We start from the raw sequence: 23,213 nt of genomic DNA, 5'->3' as shown, positions 1-23,213 counted from the left end.
GAGTCGACCTTTTAGTTGTGCGGCAATAACAAAGAGGCCGTTCTCGGTAACGAGAGAACATTCCAGAAGCGCTTGCCGGTGGCCTGGCGAGGAATAGTGTTCTGTCGGTGAGGTGACCCGAGACTGGGATCTGAGTCAAAGAGGGCGGAGGCCTCGGGACAGAAATCCTGTCCTGGGTTCCCCCTCAGTCTCTCGTTATACCCACCGCTTAAACCCATCAGCGGCAGTCAGACATGCTGAGGTTTAACCTTAAAATGCAGGTGGTTCTGTGGGGCGATTCCCTCCTGGCTCGGGAAGGGTCGGCTTGTTTGCGACTGTACTAAAGGGGTCACAGGGTCTGTGAAGCCCCCCCCCCCCCCCATCCCTCCACCACCCGGCCATCAACAGGCTCCGATCACTGGATTTGACATTGTTCACTTTGGCGCCCTTTAATGTCTCTGGCAACTCAGTAAATTGCCCCCTTCTGGGGCAACTCAGTAAATTGCCCCCTTCTGGGGCAACTCAGTAAATTGCCCCCTTCTGTGGCAATGAATTCCACAGACTCACCACCCTCTGGCTGAAGAAATTCCTCCTCATCTCGGTTCTAAAGGGTTGTCCCTTTACTCTGAGGCTGTGCCCTCGGATCCGAGTCTCTCCGACTAATGGAAACATCTTCCCCACGTCCACTCTATCCAGGCCTTTCAGTATTCTGTAAGTTTCAATGAGATCACCCCCCCCCCCCCCCCGCCCCCCCTCATCCTTCTGAACTCCCAACGAGTAGACGGCTAAAAACTTAGTCCAAGAGGTAGGTTTTCCGAAGTATTTTTAAGGAAGAAAGGGAGGTGGGCGGGGCGGAGAGGGAATTCCGGAGATTCAGGATGTCGCCGGGTAAAGGTAGAGGAAGGAAATCAAACATGTTCAAGGGACCAGGATTCCAGGAGAACTCGGGAGAGGTGTAAGACCGGAGGAGATTACAGAGATAGGGATGAGGCCTCGGGGGGGGGGGAGGAGATTACAGAGATAGGGATGAGGCCTCGGGGGGGGGGGGGGGTCATTGCTTCCCCTTCCCCAGTCACACAAGTGGGAAACCCAGTTGGAAAATGGGGCAGATGTGGGGAGGCAGTGGTGGAGCGGTATAGTCAGTGAATTAGTAATTCAGAGAGCCGGGGTAATGCTCTGGGGACCCAAAAACAAATTTGAATTCAATAAAAAAAAATCTGGAATTACGAATCTACTGATGACCATGAAACCATTGTCGGAAAAACCCATCTGGTTCACTAATGTCCCTTACGAAGGAAATCTGCCGTCCTTACCCCGTCTGGCCTACATGCGACTCCAGAGCCACAGCAATGTGGTTGACTCTTAAATGCCCCTCTGAGATGGACTAGCAAGCCACTCAGTTGTATCCAAAAGGTACAAAAGTGAAAGCTGTGGGTGTTCTGAAGGGCAACTGGGGATGAGCAATGAAAGCTGGCTTGGCCGTACGAATAAAAAGCAAGATGATGCCACTTATGGTTTCTTCAGAGTTGAAATAGCCACTTTTTTGACGTCACTAACCCGTGGGTATCAGTTACCCAATGGGAATCTGGTTCTGCTCCAGTGTGGGATAGAGGACATTGTGGGGGGGGGCTGCAGGATGGTCCGATCTACGTACTCCGGTGGGAAACAAGTTTTCCTTTCTCTCAGCCGCAGGTCAGAGCAACCCACCCTGTGTCAGGAGGAGCGCAGAGTAATGTTGGCCTACCCACTGGTTCAAAGGCATCTTCCCAAACACCCCTCCACTTGATTAGCCCGCGAGGCGCAGGGGTGAGGGGGCAGGAGATAGACAAAGCCATTAAATCCTTAATTAATGACGGATAAAATGGAGCACATGTTACTGGAAGGATCACCGGTGGACAGGGAGAATCTGGAGCCTGGATCAAACTGCACAGATATCATTTAACCTCACATTCCTTATTGCCATCAACCCAATGACTACTAGGCCCAACAAACCAAATTCAAAACCATTAGCCAAAGTCTACACGTCCAATGAACATTTTAACACCGTTTTCTTTTTGTTTAAAGATTATTCTCTTGGCAGTCTGAAGTCCCTTATGGGTCGCGTGTGGCTGCCATTTGGAAGGTTCCAGACCCCGCGACTGCTCGGCAGAAGTAATTATGGAGTTAAGGGTTCCTCTCTCGTATCCCAGCAGGATGGAGCTGGGGCCTTCCGCCTTCTGGGAGAGAGTCAGAAATCCACAGGACAAAGGGGAGGAGCGGCGAACGGAATGGAATCGGGCGACGCAAAGCCCCCTCGGGGCTCTGAGAGACGAGCTCCAGTGTTGAGTTGGGGATATTCCGGATTCGAAGTCATTCTGGGCACAACGGGAGGCGTTGGTGGGTGGGTGGTTGCTCACAAACGCCAACCCCCCCCCCCTCCCCCCAGGCTTATCCCAGCCCAGGACCATCGCAAAAGGGGTGGACCGTGCCAATCGTTTCGGGGAGGGGGGGGGGGGGGGGAGCAACCACGCCAGTGCATCATGAAGTTCAAACAATGGATCCAATTCAGTTCAGGGGGTTCAGGAAGCAACATCGCATTCGAAAGATGTGAATCCACATACAATAGTGGCGGAGACAGAGGGCAATTCATCACGTGCGAGCTTAACTTTCTCGGGGTTCGATACCAACGGAACATCCCGGAAAGTTCGTCATGAGCAGTTTCTCTCCTCCCTATGAAATATACAGATGCGGAACATTGAGAATCGATGACCTGGATAAAGATGGCCGCTGGTTTGTTGGGAAAAAGATGGCGGCGCATTTCGCAAATCAACATGGCGGACTGCGGCCTTTATCCAGTTTGCAGCCTTGAGACTCCGGGACTCAATGAAATCTTCAGAACGGACTGGACGGTGCTAACAAGGAGTTTGACTTTCAATCCCAACCTTCCCCAAACCCATCCCTCTTTGTTAGGGCCTTGTTTCCAAGTGCTTGATGTCCTCCCACTCTGGCTCGTTTCAAAATGGCTTCTTTACCCTCGTCAAGCTGATTTTTGACGCATTCAGTCCGTCATCCCGTAAACCACGTTTCGCTTTCCGTTACTTTTGCTTTTTTTTTTAAGATCTGTTTTACCCGCCGGCCTGAGGCCTTTGGCCCAGTCCTGCAGCAAGACAGGGTAAAATGCTGCCCTATTTGAGAGAAGTTCACCCCCCCTCCCCCCCCCCCCTCCCTCCCCCTCTCCTGGATCTCAGTGACTCGCTTCCCCATTAATCAGCGGGTTTGAAGGCAAATTCATGGAGCATGATGACAGGTTCTGGTAAAACGTGCTGCGGCCTTCAGGAGACTGTCCGTCCACGATTCAATGGGTGCCTTCGAAGCCTAAGGCCTACTGTGTGGGATGTGGTAAATTAACGGGAGGCAAGTTCTAGAACAATCCAGTCCACAAAAAAAGAGCCCTAGATTTATAAATTATAGGAAGGTCCGTCATTTAAAAAATATAAAAAAAACACTAAAAAAAAAAAGTCATTCTCCAACCTAGAGCTGTGCCTGAACTGGAATTCTGGAGCCGACAGCAATGAGTCAGACTGCCCCAGGAATTAGTCAGTTACGTTCTGTCATTGAACAAGGGGAAAAAACAAACAGAGATCCTCTATTTTCACACGAGTCATATGTCGGGTTTGTCCACACGGATAGAATCCACCGAGAGGCTTTGATGAGCTGGGTCGATGTTTCTGCCCCTGGATTTTCCTGGCACTGGGCTCCTCTGCTCGATCCTCAGCTGCACTTGCACGATTTCACCACCATGTTGGACAGCTGCTCCACCTTGGGCTGTCGGCCGACGTAGTAGAGGATGGGCAGAGGCTCCAGGACCTGGGGCACACAGCAAGGCGACGCAGACCCGCCGGGGTTGTGCAAGTTGTACAAAGCCAAGACCTTGCAAGGAAAGGAGAGATGTGGTAACCTTATTAGGCTTCATACTAAATGCACGTGGACAAACATTGGCAAGTGCTCCACCAATCCTCAATCATGTCTTTCCATCGAGATTTAAAACACTTAGACAGAACCTTGGTAAGACCACAAATTGGTGCGCAGTAGACACATACTCACATGTACCCGCAAGCAAGCACACACTCACGCACCGTATCTATCCCCGTGCTGTACCTGTCCTGGGAGTGTTTGATGGGGACAGTGGAGAGGGAGCTTTACTCTACCTAACCCCGTGCTGTACCTGTCCTGGGAATATTTGATGGGGACAGTGTAGAGGGAGCTTTACTCTGTATCTAACTCCGTGCTGTACCTGTCCTGGGAGTGTTTGATGGGGACAGTGTAGAGGGAGATTTACTCTGTATCTAACTCCGTGCTGTACCTGTCCTGGGAGTGTTTGATGGGGGACAGTGTAGAGGGAGCTTTACTCTGTATCTAAACCCGTGCTGTACCGGTCCTGGGAGTGTTTGATGGGGACAGTGTAGAGGGAGCTTTACTCTGTATCTAACCCCGTGCTGTACCTGTCCTGGGAGTGTTTGATGGGGACTGTATAAAGGGAGCTTTACTCTGTATCTAACCCCGTGCTGTAACTGTGCTGGGACTGTTTGATGGGGACAGTGTAGAGGGAGCTATACTCTGTATCTAACCCCGTGCTGTCCCTGTCCTGGGAGTGTTTGATGGGGACAGTGTAGAGGGAGCTTTACTCTGTATCTAACCCCGTGCTGTAACTGTGCTGGGAGTGTTTGATTGGGGGACAGTGTAGAGGGAGCTTTACTCTGTATCTAACCCCGTGCTGTACCTGTCCTGGGAGTGTTTGATGGGGGACAGTGTAGAGGGAGCTTTACTCTGTATCTAACCCCGTGCTGTACCTGTCCTGGGAGTGTTTGATGGGGACAGTGTAGAGGGAGCTTTACTCTGTATCTAACCCCGTGCTGTACCTGTCCTGGGAGTGTTTGATGGGGACTGTATAAAGGGAGCTTTACTCTGTATCTAACCCCGTGCTGTAACTGTGCTGGGAGTGTTTGATGGGGACAGTGTAGAGGGAGCTTTACTCTGTATCTTACCCCGTGCTGTACCTGTCCTGGGAGTGTTTGATGGGGACAGTGTAGAGGGAGCTTTACTCTGTATCTAACCCCGTGCTGTACCTGTCCTGGGAGTGTTTGATGGTGGACAGTGTAGAGGGAGCTTTACTCTGTATCTAACCCCGTGCTGTACCTGTCCTGGGAGTGTTTGATGGGGACAGTGTAGAGGGAGCTTTACTCTGTATCTAACCCCGTGCTGTCCCTGTCCTGGGAGTTGGACATCATCTTAAAATTAGAACCATTTGGTTCAGGAGTGACATCAGGAAGTATTTCTTTGCACGGAGGAGAGTGGGAACCGGGAACACTACCCAAAAAGCTGGAAAATAACTGAATCTGTCTGCACTGATTTGCGATGGAGGGATATCCCAGGAGGTGAAGCAAAGACAGGTAAATGGGATGAAGACACAAACGAGCAACGATTTAAATGAACACAGTTCTAGGATGTCAATGCGTTGGGAGGAGGTCAGAGAAGGTTTACTGGACTCATACCAGGACTGGGCGGGTTGGCCTCTGAGGAAGGGTTGGAGAGTTTGGGCCTGCGTCTGCTGGAGTTTGGAAGAGTAAGAGACAACTCGATCGAAAGATATAAAATCCGGAAGGGTTTTGGCAGGGTGGATGTGGAGAGGATGTTTCCTCTTGTGGGAGAATCTAGAACTGGGGGGGGGGGGGTGGGGGTCACTGTTTAAAAATAAGGGGCAAGGCGGAGATCAGACAAATGATTCCTGCCAGAGGGTGGGGAGTCTCTGGAACTCTCTGTCTCAGAAGGTGGAGGAATTGGAGTCTTTGGATATTTTGAAGGTAGAGATGGATAGATTCTTGGTAAGCGAGGGAGCGAAAGGTTATCGGGGGGTAGGCGGGATGCAGTTGGGAGGTCACTATTAAATCAGCCATGGTCTTGTTAAATGGCGGAGCAGGCTCGATGGGCTGAATGGCCTACACCAGCTGTTCGTATGTAGTAACAAGCTGTTTTTAAAGTTTATTTCTTCGTGTCACAAGTCGGCTTACATTAACACAGCAATGAAGTTACTGTGAAAATCCCCGAGTCGCCACACTCCTGTCCGGGTTACACTGGAGGGAGAATTTAGCACGGCCAATGCACCCTAACCAGCACGTCTTTCGGACTGTGGGGGGAAGCCAGGGCACCCGGAGGAAACCCACGCAGACACGGGGAGAACGTGCAGACTCCGCACAGGCAGTGACCCAAAGCCGGGAATCGAACCCGGGCCCCTGGTGCAGTGAGGCAGCAGCGCTGACCCACTGTGGCACGAGTGGCTGTTTCTCTGTAAAAACCTGAAGCAGGTCAGCTCCATGGCAACAGGAGGAAAAGGCTGGAGCGCTCGGGAAAACCCGGCTAAGGAGAGGAGACGTTTCTGCTTTCACAGAGGGAGCGTTCGGGGAAAGTCGAAGGCAGAGGAAATTCCCCGGAGCTTCCAGTGTGGGGACAGCCCCGGTATCTCTGCATTAGAGAATCCGGGCATTGCTACATTTAGACATTTAAACACTGACGGAGTGTAGAATCGAAAGCAAAAATGTGCCACCGTCTCTATCAAACCTGGCCTCAGTTGCTCAATTTTCAACAGTCTTTGTTCTCTATATAAAAGCTGTAGGCATGTTAGATTTGATCACTAGCTTGGTTAAGTGTTTCATAGAAACTAGAAGCAGGAGGAGGCCATTCGGCCCTTCGAGCCTGCTCCCCCATTCATTTTGATCATGACTGATCATCGAATTCAATATCCTAATCCCCCCTCTACATCCGTCCATCCCTTTAGCCCCAAGAGCTATAGAAACACAACACAAAACTGTGTGTGTGTGAGTGAGTGTGTACATGTGGTTCTGCGCCAGTTAATGTGCCCACTGCTATCGATCTCGAAGCATCACTCCCCAAGGTGCGGATTTCCAGCCCCGCCATCCAGTATGTTTTCCAGCGGTAGAGGGAGAGCTCGCCATTGAGATCTTCCAGTCCCCGCTGGTGTCTCCGGTGTTTTGCATGGTTCGCCTGTCCCTCCGCCAGGTAACCCACGGCGAGGGGGCCGCCTTCGGCGGGACTGGAAGACCCTGCCGGCAGGAAGGGCCGGACCGTCCTGCCCCTCAGTGTTCACTCATGGCCTGCGCCGAACAGAAGTTACCGAGGTTTTCCACCACCTCTTCCCCTCCCCCCGTAGTGTTTTCCAGAGGCGACGTGCCATTGTCCAACAGCTGAGTCTTCCAGTCCCGCCGAACTCAATGGCAATTTACGCTGTTCACCAGCTGAGCCGTGGGGGAAGAGGGGGGGGGGGGGCGGTGTGTGGTTGCCTTCAGCAGGACTAGAAAATTCTGCCAGAGGAAAATCCCAGCCACTGTTATAGAGCCATAGAGATATACAGCACGGAAACAGGCCCTTCGGCCCAACTCGTACGTGCCGACCAGATTTCCTAAACTGAACTAGTCCCATTTGCCTGTGTTTGGCCCACATTCCTCTAAACCTTTCCCATCCATGTACCTGTCCAATTAAATGATGCCTCTACCATCTCCTCTGGCAGCTCATTCAATATACCCACCACCCTCTGTGCGAAAAAGTCACCCTCAGGCCCCCTTTCCCCTCAAACCTATGCCCTCTAGTTTTGGGCACGCCTACCTTGGGGAAAAGCCTTTGTCTATTCACCTTATCTCTGCCCCTCATGATTTTATCGACCTCTAGAAGGTCACCCCCTCATCCTCCCACACTCCAGAGAAAAAAGTCCCGGCCTATCCTTATAATTCAAACCTTCCAGTTCCGGTAACATCCTTGTAAATCTTTCTTGCACCCTTTCCAGTTTAATAACATAAAGCAGGGCGACCAGAATTGTACCCGGGACTCAAAACGTGGCCTGACCAATGTTCTTTCCCCACCCCCCGAGAGAGTTCTGATCAAATCCAACCCAAATCTTTCTCATCAAATAATTCAGCAGCTCAAAGGGGCTGAGCAGTCAACAATCTTGAACGTGCTGAGCGCCAACCAGTCAACGGGGGAATCCCATTCACCTCACAACGTCTCTTTAAGGTCTAGTAGCTTCCCCCAACAGCCAATTGCCGGCTCAAATCTGTCTCTAGTATTTTAGCGACATGTTAAAAGGAATTTGAGGATGAGTGCGCCATCCTTCCTGAGGCCTGTTTGCAGAGGTCATTTCACAGCCTTCTGTCGCAGGATGATGATGTCACACAGCTCACCAAAAACCTTACTTGGGCCTCAGTTCCACATCGTGTCCCATTTCCGTCCCCTCGCCATCTGGGCACAGACGTTGAGGCTTTGGAAAGGCAGAAGGCCTCACAATTCATTTCCAAAATTTAAACCGTGGGGGGGGGGGCACAGTGGGTTAGCGCTGCTGCCTCACAGCAGCCAGGGACCCGGGTTCGATTCCCGGCTCGGGTCACTGTCCATAGAACCATAGAAAATTACAGCTCAGAAACAGGCCTTTTGGCCCTTCTTGTCTGTGCCGAACCATTTTATGCCTAGTCCCACTGACCTGCACTTGGACCATATCCCTCCACACCCCTCTCATCCATGAACCCGTCCAAGTTTTTCTTAAATGTTAAAAGTGTTTACCACTTTATCTGGCAGCTCATTCCACACTCCCACCACTCTCTGCGTGAAGAAGCCCCCCCTAATATTCCCTTTAAACTTTTCTCCTTTCACCCATAACCCATGCCCTCTGGTTTTTTTCTCCCCTAGCCTCAGCGGAAAATGCCTGCTTGCATTCACTCTATCTATACCCATCAAAATCTTATACACCTCTATCAAATCTCCCCTCAATCTCCTACGCTCCAGGGAATAAAGTCCCAACCTATTCAATCTCTCTCTGTAACTCAGCTTCTCAAGTCCCGGCAACATCCTTGTGAACCTTCTCTGCACTCTTTCAATCTTATTTACATCCTTCCTGTAACTAGGTGACCAAAACTGTACACAATACTCCAAATTTGGCCTCACCAATGCCTTATATAACCTTACCATAACACTCCAACTTTTATACTCGATACTCCGCTTGTGCGGAGTCTGCACATTCCCCCCGTGTCTGTGTGGGTTTCCTCCGGGTGCTCATCCGGTTTCCTCCCACGCTCCCAAAGAAGTGCGGATTAGGTGGACTGGCCTTGCTACGTTGACCCTTAGTGTTGGGGGATTATCGGGGTAAATATGTGGGGTTACGGGAAAAGGGCCTGGGTGGGATTGTGGTCGGTGCAGACTCGATGGGCCGAATGGCCTCCTTCTGCACTGTAGGATTCTATGGATTCTATGGAAAACACCTTCGTTAGACCAAAAGGGGAGACTGGGGGAGGGATTTTCCAGCCTCGAACGCTGGAAAATCCCGCCCAAGGTGAGTGGACCTTTGCATGGTACCCCCCCCCCACTCGCTGCCCACTACAATTCCTGTGGCAGCCAGGACAGGAAGATTCCGCCCTGTATGTTTAATTATGAATAGCGTAGACATGGGCGATTTCATGGGTTTATAAAATAACAACGGGATTAGACTGTGTTGATCTAATTAATTATCCCAATTTAATGGGTTAGAGAGAGGATCAGTCACATTGTTATAGCTAAGCACTGGTGGGATAGTGGAACTGGACTACATTTTAAATGGTTCATTTTTTGGAAAATAGTAAAATAAATCAGGCTCAATATCTCCTGGGGACACAGTTAGAGCTTTAATCTGTAACCCCGTGCTGTACCGGTCCTGGGAGTGTTTGATGGGGGAAAGTGCAGAGGGAGCTTTACTCTGTATCTAACCCCGTGCTGTACCGGTCCTGGGAGTGTTTGATGGGGACAGTGTAGAGGGAGCTTTACTCTGTATCTAACCCCGTGCTGTACCGGTCCTGGGAGTGTTTGATGGGGACAGTGTAGAGGGAGCTTTACTCTGTATCTAACCCCGTGCTGTACCTGTCCTGGGAGTGTTTGATGGGGACAGTGTAGAGGGAGCTTTACTCTGTATCTAACCCCGTGCTGTACCGGTCCTGGGAGTGTTTGATGGGGACAGTGTAGAGGGAGCTTTACTCTGTATCTAACCCCGTGCTGTACCTGTCCTGGGAGTGTTTGAGGGGGACAGTGCAGAGGGAGCTTTACTCTGTATCTAACCCCGTGCTGTACCGGTCCTGGGAGTGTTTGAGGGGGACAGTGTAGAGGGAGCTTTACTCTGTAACTAACCCCGTGCTGTACCTGTCCTGGGAGTGTTTGATGGGGACAGTGTAGAGGGAGCTTTACTCTGTATCTAACCCCGTGCTGTACCTGTCCTGGGAGTATTTGATGGGGACAGTGTCGAGGAAGCTTTACTCTGTATCTAACCCCTTGCTGTACCTGTCCTGGGAGTGTTTGATGGGGACAGTGTAGAGGGAGCTTTAATCTGTAACCCCGTGCTGTACCTCTCCTGGGAGTGTTTGAGGGGGACAGTGTAGAGGGAGCTTTACTCTGTATCTAACCCCGTGCTGTACCTGTCCTGGGAGTGTTTGATGGGGACAGTGTAGAGGGAGCTTTACTCTGTATCTAACCCCGTGCTGTACCTGTCCTGGGAGTGTTTGATGGGGACAGTGTCGAGGGAGCTTTACTCTGTATCTAACCCCGTGCTGTACCTGTCCTGGGAGTGTTTGATGGGGACAGTGTCGAGGGAGCTTTAGTCTGTATCTAACCCCGTGCTGTACCTGTCCTGGGAGTGTTTGATGGGAACAGTGTCGAGGGAGCTTTACTCTGTATCTAACCCCGTGCTGTGCCTGTCCTGGGAGTGATTGATGGGAACAGTGTAGAGGGAGCTTTACTCTGTATCTAGCCCCGTGCTGTGCCTGCCCTGGGAGTGATTGATGGGAACAGTGTAGAGGGAGCTTTACTCTGTATCTAACCCCGTGCTGTGCCTGTCCTGGGAGTGTTTGATGGGAACAGTGTAGAGGGAGCTTTACTCTGTATCTAACCCTGTGCTGTACCTGTCCTGTGGGTGTTGATGGGGACAGTGTCGAGGGAGCTTTACTCTGTATCTAACCCTGTGCTGTACCTGTCCAGGGAGTGTTTGATGGGGACAGTGTCGAGGGAGCTTTACTCTGTATCTAACCCCGTGCTGTGCCTGTCCTGGGAGTGATTGATGGGAACAGTGTAGAGGGAGCTTTACTCTGTATCTAGCCCCGTGCTGTGCCTGCCCTGGGAGTGATTGATGGGAACAGTGTAGAGGGAGCTTTACTCTGTATCTAACCCCGTGCTGTGCCTGTCCTGGGAGTATTTGATGGGGACAGTGTCGAGGAAGCTTTACTCTGTATCTAACCCCTTGCTGTACCTGTCCTGGGAGTGTTTGATGGGGACAGTGTAGAGGGAGCTTTAATCTGTAACCCCGTGCTGTACCTCTCCTGGGAGTGTTTGAGGGGGACAGTGTAGAGGGAGCTTTACTCTGTATCTAACCCCGTGCTGTACCTGTCCTGGGAGTGTTTGATGGGGACAGTGTAGAGGGAGCTTTACTCTGTATCTAACCCCGTGCTGTACCTGTCCTGGGAGTGTTTGATGGGGACAGTGTCGAGGGAGCTTTACTCTGTATCTAACCCCGTGCTGTACCTGTCCTGGGAGTGTTTGATGGGGACAGTGTCGAGGGAGCTTTAGTCTGTATCTAACCCCGTGCTGTACCTGTCCTGGGAGTGTTTGATGGGAACAGTGTCGAGGGAGCTTTACTCTGTATCTAACCCCGTGCTGTGCCTGTCCTGGGAGTGATTGATGGGAACAGTGTAGAGGGAGCTTTACTCTGTATCTAGCCCCGTGCTGTGCCTGCCCTGGGAGTGATTGATGGGAACAGTGTAGAGGGAGCTTTACTCTGTATCTAACCCCGTGCTGTGCCTGTCCTGGGAGTGTTTGATGGGAACAGTGTAGAGGGAGCTTTACTCTGTATCTAACCCTGTGCTGTACCTGTCCTGTGGGTGTTGATGGGGACAGTGTCGAGGGAGCTTTACTCTGTATCTAACCCTGTGCTGTACCTGTCCAGGGAGTGTTTGATGGGGACAGTGTAGAGGGAGCTTTACTCTGTATCTAACCCCGTGCTGTGCCTGTCCTGGGAGTGATTGATGGGAACAGTGTAGAGGGAGCTTTACTCTGTATCTAGCCCCGTGCTGTGCCTGCCCTGGGAGTGATTGATGGGAACAGTGTAGAGGGAGCTTTACTCTGTATCTAACCCCGTGCTGTGCCTGTCCTGGGAGTGTTTGATGGGAACAGTGTAGAGGGAGCTTTACTCTGTATCTAACCCTGTGCTGTACCTGTCCTGTGGGTGTTGATGGGGACAGTGTCGAGGGAGCTTTACTCTGTATCTAACCCCGTGCTGTACCTGTCCTGAGAGTGATTGGGGAAACCATGCAGACGCTACGACAACGGATGAATGAACACCGCTCGACAATCACCAGGCAAGACTGTTCTCTTCCTGTGGGGGAGCACTTCAGCAGTCACGGGCATTCAGCCTTGGATCTTCAGGTAAGCGTTCTCCAAGGCGGCCTTCACGACACACGACAGCGCAGAGTCGCTGAGCAGAAACTGATAGCCAAGTTCCGCACACATGAGGACGGCCTAAACCGGGATGTTGGATTTTTGTCACATTATCAGTAACCCCCACAGCTTGCCTCCCTGGCTTGCAGAATTTCACTGGCTGTTCTGTCTGGAGACATTACACATCTCTTTAACCTGTGTTGAATGCTCCCTCCACCCACATTGTCTGTACATTTAAGACCTGGCTGGCTGTAGAGATTTGCATTCTAATCAGTATTCTGTAATTTGATTTCTGTGTCTGTTTGCACTGTTTGAGAGCAGATATCCACTCCATCTGACGAAGGGGCAGCGCTCCGAAAGCTTATGGTATTTCCTACCAAATAAACCTGTTGGACTTTAACCTGGTGTTGTGACACTTCTTACTGTGCTTACCCCAGTCCAACGCCGGCATCTCCACATCGTGATTGATGGGAACAGTGTAGAGGGAGCTTTACTCTGTATCTAACCCCGTGCTGTACCTGTCCTGGGAGTGTTTGATGGGGACAGTGTAGAGGGAGCTTTACTCTGTATCTAACCCCGTGCTGTACCTGTCCTGGGAGTGTTTGATGGGGACAGTGTAGAGGGAGCTTTACTCTGTATCTAACCCCGTGCTGTACCTGTCCTGTGGGTGTTGATGTGGACAGTGTAGAGGGAGCTTTACTCTGTATCTAACCCCGTGCTGTACCTGTCCTGGGAGTGTTTGATGGTGACAGTGTAGCGTGAGCTTTACTCTGTATCTAACCCCGTGCTGTACCTGTCCTGGGAGTGTTTGATGGGGACAGTGTCGAGGGAGCTTCACTCTGTATCTAAACCCGTGCTGTGCCTGTCCTGGGAGTGATTGATGGGGCTTTGGGAGCCTGAAGTGAAATTGCTGGCATTAATAATACTCTAATCAAAACTGATGGAGGGAGCTGCTGGAGGGAAAGCAGTGATCAGCTGGGGTTTCAGATGCTTGGAGATCCTCCTGATACTTACAGTGCTGTACTGGGTGTCTGAGCTCCAGATGTATGGACAGGGACCCATGCAGAAGTTTGCGAAGTAGCCTTTGGGTTCATGGATCCATTTCCAGTTCAGATCCTTTCGGAAGTCAATGTACATGGGCCGCACACAGCAATTCTTCTCCTCGCTCGTTCTGTTATAATGAAGACAATACAGGATTTTAGTAAGACACTCATCTAAGTACCTCTTCCATACGTCCAGTGCGAACCTCGGACTGTTAGACTGTTCAATCCTTACCGCCCTCTCCCCACGGCACGGTGGCACAGTGGTTAGCACTGCTGCCTCACACAGCGCCAGGGACCTGGGTTCGATTCCCGGCTTGGGTCACTGTCTGTGCGGAGTCTGCACGTTCTCCCCGTGTCTGCGTGGGTTTCCTCCGGGTGCTCCGGTTTCCTCCCACATTCCGAAAGATGTGCGGGTTAGGGTGCATTGGCCGTGCTAAATTCTCCCTCAGTGTAACCCGAACACGAGTGTGGCGACCAGGGGATTTTCACAGTAACTTCATTGCAGCGTTAATGTCATCCTACTTGTGACACTAATAAATAAAACTGAAAACTATCTCTGCAAGCTGTTCCAGCTCCTCCTGAACTCTCCACATTCCTGCAATTCGGGCCATTTGCACATTCCCAATTTTCACTGTCCCACCATTGCCTTCAGCTACCTGGACCCCAAGCTCTGCAATTACCCCCCCTGAAACTTTTCTTCCCCCTCAACCACACACTCTCCTTCCTTTAAACCTTTGGTCACCTCGCTATTCTCTCTTTATGTTCCTCAGTGCCAGATATAGTCCGGTACCACTCCTGCAAAGCAGTAATATTCAATCACAGAATCCCTACAGTGCAGGAGGAGGCCATTTGGCCCATCGAGCCTGCACTGACAATAATCCCACCCTATCCCCATAGTGTTTACCTTGCTAATCCCCCTGACACTAGGGTCAATTTAGCATGGCCAATTCACCGAACCTGGACATCTTTGGAATGCAGTAATATTCAACCGAATTTCAATGGTGAGATCGATTGATTTTTATTTTATAGAATCCCAACGGTGTAGGAGGAGACCATTCGGCCCACCAACCACAATCCCACCCATAGAACCATAGAAAATTACAGCTCAGAAACAGGCCTTTTGGCCCTTCTTGTCTGTGCCGAACCATTTTTTGCCTAGTCCCACTGACCTGCACTTAGACCATATCCCTCCACACCCCTCTCATCCATGAACCCGTCCAAGTTTTTCTTAAATGTTAAAAGTGACCCCGCATTTACCACTTTATCCGGCAGCTCATTCCACACTCCCACCACTCTCTGCGTGAAGAAGCCCCCCCCCTAATATTCCCTTTAAACTTTTCTCCTTTCACCCTTAACCCATGCCCTCTGGTTTTTTTCTCCCCTAGCCTCAGCGGAAAAAGCCTGCTTGCATTCACTCTATCTATACCCATCAAAATCTTATACACCTCTATCAAATCTCCCCTCAATCTTCTACGCTCCAGGGAATAAAGTCCCAACCTATTCAATCTCTCTCTGTAACTCAGCTTCTCAAGTCCCGGCAACATCCTTGTGAACCTTCTCTGCACTCTTTCAATCTTATTTACATCCTTCCTGTAACTAGGTGACCAAAACTGTACACAATACTCCAAATTCGGCCTCACCAATGCCTTGTATAACCCAGGCCCCATCCCCGCTTAGTTATCCTGCTAATCCCTCTAACCTATCACATCCCGGGACACTAAGGTTAATTTAGCACATCCAATCACCCTAACCCGCACATCTTTGGACTGGGGGAGGAAACCGGAGCACCCAGAGGAAACCCACGCAGACACGGGGAGAACGTGCAAACTCCACACAGACAGTCACCCAAGCTGGGAATTGAACCCAAGTCCCTGGAGCTGTGAGGCAGCAGTGCCAACCACTGTGCCACCATGCCGCCCCATTTGTTGGGTTAGGGTCCCATACAGAACTTTGCATCGTAGCCTTTGGACTCATGGATGCATATCCGGGTCAGATCCTTTCATTAATTGCTGTGCATGAGGTGTACACAACAGTCTTCCTCCTCACTGGTCCTGTTATGATGGGTACAATGCAGGGCAGCGGACGCAGCGCCAGGCAGCAGGCGCAGCGCCAGGCAGCGGGCGCAGCGCAGGGCGCAGCACCGGGCAGCGGACGCAGCACCGGGCAGCGGGCGCAGTGCCGGGCAACAGGCGGCGTCCTTAGCTCCAGGCCAGAATCTCTGGGTTCAAATCCCACTTCAAGAACTGATGGCCGTGGATGGTGCATCCTTAATGTGGCCAAACAGGTTGATAATCAGCCCGTAGCTCCTTCCAACATGTCCGATGGCAGACGGTAAGAGGGGGGGAGCTTCCTAGTCAGCCACACTGCAAGAGGCAACAGTAAACCACCGCAGTTCCATCACGGACCAACCCAATGGGAGTCCATGGACGCCAATGCTCTCATTGGGATGAAGCTGAGAGAGGGAGTAAAGATGTACTGGGATAATGGAGCCAATGATAGAGAAACAGGTCAGCCATCATGGCACAGAGTATAAGAGCAACGAGGCAATGTTGGAGTTTTACAGAGAGTTGGTGAGGCCACAGCTGGAGCACTGTGTGCAGTTCTGGTCACCTCACTATAGGAAGGATGTGATAGCATTAGAGGAGGTACAGAGGAGATTCACCGGGATGTTGCCTGGGATGGAGCGTTTGAGCTATAAAGAGACCGGATAGGTTTGGATTGTTTTCTCTAGAGCAGAGAAGGCTGAGGGGGGCCATGATTGGAGGTGTATAAGATTATGACAGGGTGAGCAGGGAGTAACTGTTTCCCTGGGTTGAGGGGTCAATCACAGGGAGGCGTAGTTTTGGTTTGAGGGGCAGGAGATTCAGAGAGGATTTAATAAACATTTTTCATTCAGAGGGTGGTGGGAATCTGGAATGCGCTGCCTGGGAAGGAAGTGGAGGCCGGAAGCCTTAAAACCTGAAAATAATATTTGGATAAGCGCTTGAAATATCACAACATTCAGGGATATGGGACGAGTGCAGGAAAATGGGATTAGCCCGCCTTTAGTGGTAGTTATTGTCGGTGTAGATTCGATGGGCCGAAGGACCTTTTCTGCGCTGTATGCCTCTGCGCTCCAATTCACTCGCAGGACAGGATGGAGGGGCTGAATGGCCTTTCCCCTGCTCCGGAGGGGACCGGAGCCACGGCGGTCCAGCCACTTTGATTGTACTTATCACAGAGTGGATGCCCTCACGGAGACAGCGCCTCGCAAAGGTGAAAGGGGCACCTACGAGAAGCAATAGTCTGTGTTGAGGTCCCGTCTTCTCCGGCTGTGCGCGTCGGCCCGGGTCGAGGGGGTGGACATGATGAGGATGTGGGCGATTTTCCGGTTCCGCTTCGCCACTGCGGACATATCTCCTCGCGGCGGCTCTGCGTTTCAGACAGAAGAAAGTGGAGGGGGTGAAGGTGCTGTCCCAACGATCACACATCCCGTCCCATTCCCATTCATGCAATCCCACATTCCCTTCCAGGATTTCCCTCTGTCCAGTGCCTGCCTCATCCGCCCCCACCCCCCGCCCATCCTGAGCCAATCATACACCAAGAGTTAACTTTAAACATATACTGACCTGCACCAAAAGTTGCAACTTTATCAGGTCCCAAATTTAAAATAAAATACTTTGAAAATTCTGACAATCTATACACAATAACAGAAACCCGGGAGAGAGTTATAAACTAGGATCCAATCGAGGGGTTCGGGGTGGTTTATATATAACTAACAGATGCCCAGGGGTGAGTTACAGACTGGAATCTACTCGAGGGGTTTGGGGTGGTTTATATATAGAATAACAGATACCCGGGAGTGAGTTACAGACTGGAATCTAATCGAGGGGTTCGGGGTGGTTTATATATAGAATAACAGATACTCGGGAGTGAGTTACAGACTGGAATCTAATCGAGGGGTTCGGGGTGGTTTATATATAACTAACACATGCCCAGGGGTGAGTTACAGACTGGAATCTACTCGAGGGGTTTGGGGTGGTTTATATATAGAATAACAGATACCCGGGAGTGAGTTACAGACTGGAATCTAATCGAGGGGTTCGGGGTGGTTTATATATAGAATAACAGATACTCGGGAGTGAGTTACAGACTGGAATCTAATCGAGGGGTTCGGGGTGGTTTATATATAGAATAACAGATACCCGGGAGTGAGTTACAGACTGGAATCTAATCGAGGGGTTCGGGGTGGTTTATATATAGAATAACAGATACTCGGGAGTGAGTTACAGACTGGAATCTAATCGAGGGGTTCGGGGTGGTTTATATATCGAATAACAGATACCCGGGAGTGAGTTACAGACTGGAATCTAATCGAGGGGTTCGGGATGGTTTATATATAGAATAACAGATACCCGGGAGTGAGTTACAGACTGAAATCTAATCGAGGGTTCGTGGTGGTTTATATCGAGAATAACAGATACCCGGGAGTGAGTTACAGACTGGAATCTAATCGAAGGGTTTGGGTTGGTTTATATATAGAATAACAGATACCCGGGAGTGAGTTACAGACTGGAATCTAATCGAGGGGTTCGGGGTGGTTTATATATAGAATAACAGATACCCGGGAGTGAGTTACAGACTGGAATCTAATTGCGGGGTTTGGGTGGTTTATATATAGAATAACAGATACCCGGGAGTGAGTTACAGACTGGAATCTAATCGCGGGGTTTGGATGGTTTATATATAGAATAACAGATACCCGGGAGTGAGTTACAGACTGGAATCTAATCGCGGGGTTCGGGTTGGTTTATATATAGAATAACAGATACCCGGGAGTGAGTTACAGACTGGAATCTAATCAAGGGTTCGGGGTGGTTTATATATAGAATAACAGATACCCGGGAGTGAGTTACAGACTGGAATCTAATCGAGGGGTTCGGGATGGTTTATATATAGAATAACAGATACCCGGGAGTGAGTTACAGACTGGAATCTAATCGAGGGGTTCGGGGTGGTTTATATATCGAATAACAGATACCCGGGAGTGAGTTACAGACTGGAATCTAATCGAGGGGTTCGAGTTGGTTTATATATAGAATAACAGATACCCGGGAGTGAGTTACAGACTGGAATCTAATCGAGGGGTTCGGGGTGGTTTATATATCGAATAACAGATACCCGGGAGTGAGTTACAGACTGGAATCTAATCGAGGGGTTCGGGATGGTTTATATATAGAATAACAGATACCCGGGAGTGAGTTACCGACTGGAATCTAATCGAGGGGTTTGGGGTGGTTTATATGTAGAATAACAGATACCCGGGAGTGAGTTACAGACTGGAATCTAATCGAGGGGTTCGGGGTGGTTTATATATCGAATAACAGATACCCGGGAGTGAGTTACAGACTGGAATCTAATCGAGGGGTTCGGGATGGTTTATATATAGAATAACAGATACCCGGGAGTGAGTTACAGACTGGAATCTAATCGAGGGGTTCGGGGTGGTTTATATATCGAATAACAGATACCCGGGAGTGAGTTACAGACTGGAATCTAATCGAGGGGTTCGGGGTGGTTTATATATCGAATAACAGATACCTGGGAGTGAGTTACAGACTGGAATCTAATCGAGGGGTTCGGGATAGTTTATATATAGAATAACAGATACCCGGGAGTGAGTTACAGACTGGAATCTAATCGAGGGGTTCGGGGTGGTTTATATATCGAATAACAGATACCCGGGAGTGAGTTACAGACTGGAATCTAATCGAGGGGTTCGGGGTGGTTTATATATCGAATAACAGATACCTGGGAGTGAGTTACAGACTGGAATCTAATCGAGGGGTTCGGGATGGTTTATATGTAGAATAACAGATACCCGGGAGTGAGTTACAGACTGGAATCTAATCGAGGCGTTCGGGATGGTTTTTTATAGAATAACAGATACCCGGGAGTGAGTTACAGACTGGAATCTAATCGAGGGGTTCGGGATGGTTTATATATAGAATAACAGATACCCGGGAGTGAGTTACAGACTGGAATCTAATCGAGGGGTTTGGGGTGGTTTATATATAGAATAACAGATACCCGGGAGTGAGTTACAGACTGGAATCTAATCGAAGGGTTTGGGTTGGTTTATATATAGAATAATAGATCCCCGGGAGTGAGTTACAGACTGGAATCTAATCAAGGAGTTCTGGGTGGTTTATATATAGAATAACAGATACCCGGGAGTGAGTTACAGACTGGAATCTAATCGACGGGTTCGGGGTGGTTAATATATAGAATAACAGATACCCGGGAGTGAGTTACAGACTGGAATCTAATCGAGGGGTTCGGGTGGGGTTTATATATAGAATAACAGATACCCGGGAGTGAGTTACAGACTGGAATCTAATCGAGGGGTTCGGGGTGGTTTATATATAGAATAACAGATACCCGGGAGTGAGTTACAGACTGGAATCTAATCGAGGGGTTCGGGTGGGGTTTATATATAGAATAACAGATACCCGGGAGTGAGTTACAGACTGGAATCTAATCGAAGGGTTTGGGTTGGTTTATATATAGAATAATAAATCCCCGGGAGTGAGTTACAGACTGGAATCTAATCAAGGAGTTCTGGGTGGTTTATATACAGAATAACAGATACCCGGGAGTGAGTTACAGACTGGAATCTAATCGACGGGTTCGGGGTGGTTAATATATAAAATAACAGATACCCGGGAGTGAGTTACAGACTGGAATCTAATCGAGGGGTTCGGGTGGGGTTTATATATAGAATAACAGATACCCGGGAGTGAGTTACAGACTGGAATCTAATTGGGGGGTTCGGGGTGGTTTATATATAGAATAACAGATACCCGGGAGTGAATTACAGACTGGAATCTAATCGAGGGGTTTGGGGAACGGGTTTGAACTATATGAACTGTCTACATTGAGCCACTGAAATGTTCTACACGCTCTGTTTAATGAATAAAGTTCAATCGCTGGTCACTATCTGCTGTTTGGTGGACTGGGCAGAAGATTAGAAGGAAAGTGAGATATTCCGTGTAATGTGTGGCGGAGGTGGGTTCCAGCGGGATGGTTACCATAGAATTTCAGCTGAAGGCTTTCCTTCTTGTCGGCGGTTTCACAGGGGCAGTGGACACTGATTTTCAACTGCTGATCAGTCACTGTAAGGAAACACAAGAGTGTGAGAGTGTTGCTCGCTGTCCACAGCTTGACTCTGCACAAACCCATTTCATTTTGAAGCACAAAAGCACACTTATCGTCTGACGCGTACTGCACCCAGACCGGGCGGGAGTTTATGGCCTCACACGTCTTGAAACCGTAAACTCTCCCCCGACGGACCCTTCCATTCTCAGCTCCTTTGCCCGCTCCGATTCCCGCGGCGGGCAGGACGGTAAAACTCTGACCAACAGATCAAGGCTTTTCGCAACTGGATCCATTACAATTCTACACTCGTGCATAGAGTCCAGCTCTGATCTCAACCTCTCGGGCACCGAAACAATCTGTACCTCCTCACAGCAAGACCTGGTCAACAATCAGGCTCGGACTGATGACTGCGAGTCATACTTGTTCCACACGGGTGCCAGATAATGGCCATCTCCAACATGAGAGCTTCCAACCTTCTTCCCTTGACATTCAGTGGGATTATTATTACTGAATCCACCCCCCCCCCCCCCCGCCCCACCCCCACCCCGCCCACCATTAGCATCCTGGGGGGTTCACCAGAAACTTATCACACTTAGTTGGTTGCCAGAGGCAGCCCAGTACCGCTCCCAATGGAACCACGGTGACCTCTATCAAACCCCAGCGATAACCCTTGCTGTATCAGTGAATCAAGAAAAGAGGTTGCCTTTCCCACAATGCAGTTCTTGCCCTCCAGATCACTTCACAGTCAATGAAGCAATCTGAATTGTGGTCACTCACATTATGCAGGAAATGTGGCGACTAATTTGCGCACAGCAAGATCACACAACAAAATAGTGAACAGATTATGTTTCCCATGCAACCAGAGAATTTCTACGGTGCAGAAGGAGACCATTCGGCCCATCGAGTCTGAACCAACTCTTCGAAAGAGCATCTTACCCAGGCCCTATGCCTCCCCCCCATCCCCAACCCCCTTAATCCTGCGCATTTAGCATGGCCAATCCACCAAACCTGCACATCTTTGGACATTAAGGGGCAATTTACCATGGCCAATCCACCGAACCGGTGTATCTTTAGACACTAAGAGGCAATTTACCATGGCCAATCCATCGAACCGATGTATCTTTAGACACTAAGAGGCAATTTAGCATGGCCAATCCACCGAACCGGTGTATCTTTAGACACTAAGAGGCAATTTACCATGGCCAATCCACCGAACCGGTGTATCTTTAGACACTAAGAGGCAATTTAGCATGGCCAATCCATCGAACCGATGTATCTTTAGACACTAAGAGGCAATTTAGCATGGCCAATCCACCGAACCTGTGTATCTTTGGACACTAAGGGGCAATTTAGCACGGCCAATCCACCTAACCTGCACATCCTTGGACACTAAGGGGCAATTTAGCACGGCCAATCCACCAAACCCCCACACCTCTGGACTGTGGGAGGAAACCGGAGCACCTGGGAGGAAACCCACGCAGACACGGGGAGAACGTGCAGACTCCGCACAGACAGTGACCCAAGGCCAGGAATCGAACCCGGGTCCCTGGCGCTGTGAGGCAGCAGCGCTAACCACTGTGCCACAGAGCCGCCCCGTGATGGCTGGTTGTGGGAATGTATATTGACTTCAGAGTGGTGTCCACGGGGTCTTTACTTCCACTTGGGAGGGGGTGGAGGTGGGGTTCACACGTCATCTGAAAGATGGCACCTGTGACAGTGCAGCACCCCCTCACTACTCCAGTGGAATGAGACCAAGGTCTTGTCTAACAACCTGATCCCACGCAGCTTGCCGAACTGGCTCACATAAACCACCGCCCCCCTGGGTGCGTAAAAGAAAAGTGCCGTTGACTGATCTGCGGAATATTTAGAATTAAAGTAAGCTCACAGCTAGCTGGGAAAGAATCTCAGCTTCTTACCCGACTCTGCTGGAAACCACACGGTCTGGGCCTACACCCACCACAGATGGAAACCTTTAGTTCAACGGTACAGATGCCAAAATTCCGTGGGAAGTAAAAGTGAGCCCCAGGGTTGAAACAGTTGAATTAATTAGCATTATTCATCCGCACAGACCATAAGAAGAGGTCCAGATGCAGGAGTTGGGGAAGGTACGTCCCTTTAAGAGATGCCTCACTCCCATAGTAGCCTCAGCTGCTAATTGTGAAGGTCATGTGGAACACATGAGGGGAGATCAAATTGAGGTTTACAAGATGATGAAAGATATGGATAAAGTAGACATGGAGCGGATGCTTCCACTTGCGGGACATTCTAGGACGAGAGGTCTTAGGATAAGGGGCAGCAAATTTAAAACAGAGTTGAGGAGAAACTACTTCTCCCAGAGGGTTGTGAATCTGTGGAATTCGCTACCCCAAAGTGCGGTGGATGCTGGGATAGTGAGTAAATTTAAGGAGGAGTTGGACAGATTTTTAATTGGGAATGGGTTGAAGGGTTATGGGGAGAAGGCAGGAAAATGGGGATGAGGAGCATATCCGCCATGATCGAATGGCGCAGCGGACTCGATGGGCCGAATGGCCTAATTCTGCTCCTATATCTTATGAACATGGATCA

General features: G+C 50.0%; 1 protein-coding gene across 1 annotated transcript in view; it reads right to left on the bottom strand.

Moving 5' to 3' along the window:
- Positions 1-715: 715 nt before the first annotated feature.
- The window catches only part of LOC144511384 (transforming growth factor beta-1 proprotein-like), a 53,524-nt gene continuing 31,026 nt past the window's right edge, over positions 716-23,213 (bottom strand). The window contains exons 4-7 of the mRNA XM_078241687.1: positions 20,582-20,665; positions 16,784-16,922; positions 13,483-13,639; positions 716-3,888 (exon numbers count right to left, since the gene is read on the bottom strand). Coding sequence (XP_078097813.1) covers positions 3,730-3,888; positions 13,483-13,639; positions 16,784-16,922; positions 20,582-20,665 — 539 coding nt within the window. The 3' untranslated portion in view covers positions 716-3,729. The remainder of the gene's footprint in view (positions 3,889-13,482; positions 13,640-16,783; positions 16,923-20,581; positions 20,666-23,213) is intronic.

Source organism: Mustelus asterias, chromosome 24 (genome assembly GCF_964213995.1).
Source record: "Mustelus asterias chromosome 24, sMusAst1.hap1.1, whole genome shotgun sequence".
Lineage (NCBI taxonomy): Eukaryota > Metazoa > Chordata > Chondrichthyes > Carcharhiniformes > Triakidae > Mustelus > Mustelus asterias.
This window is presented reverse-complemented; position numbering and strand designations above follow the sequence as displayed.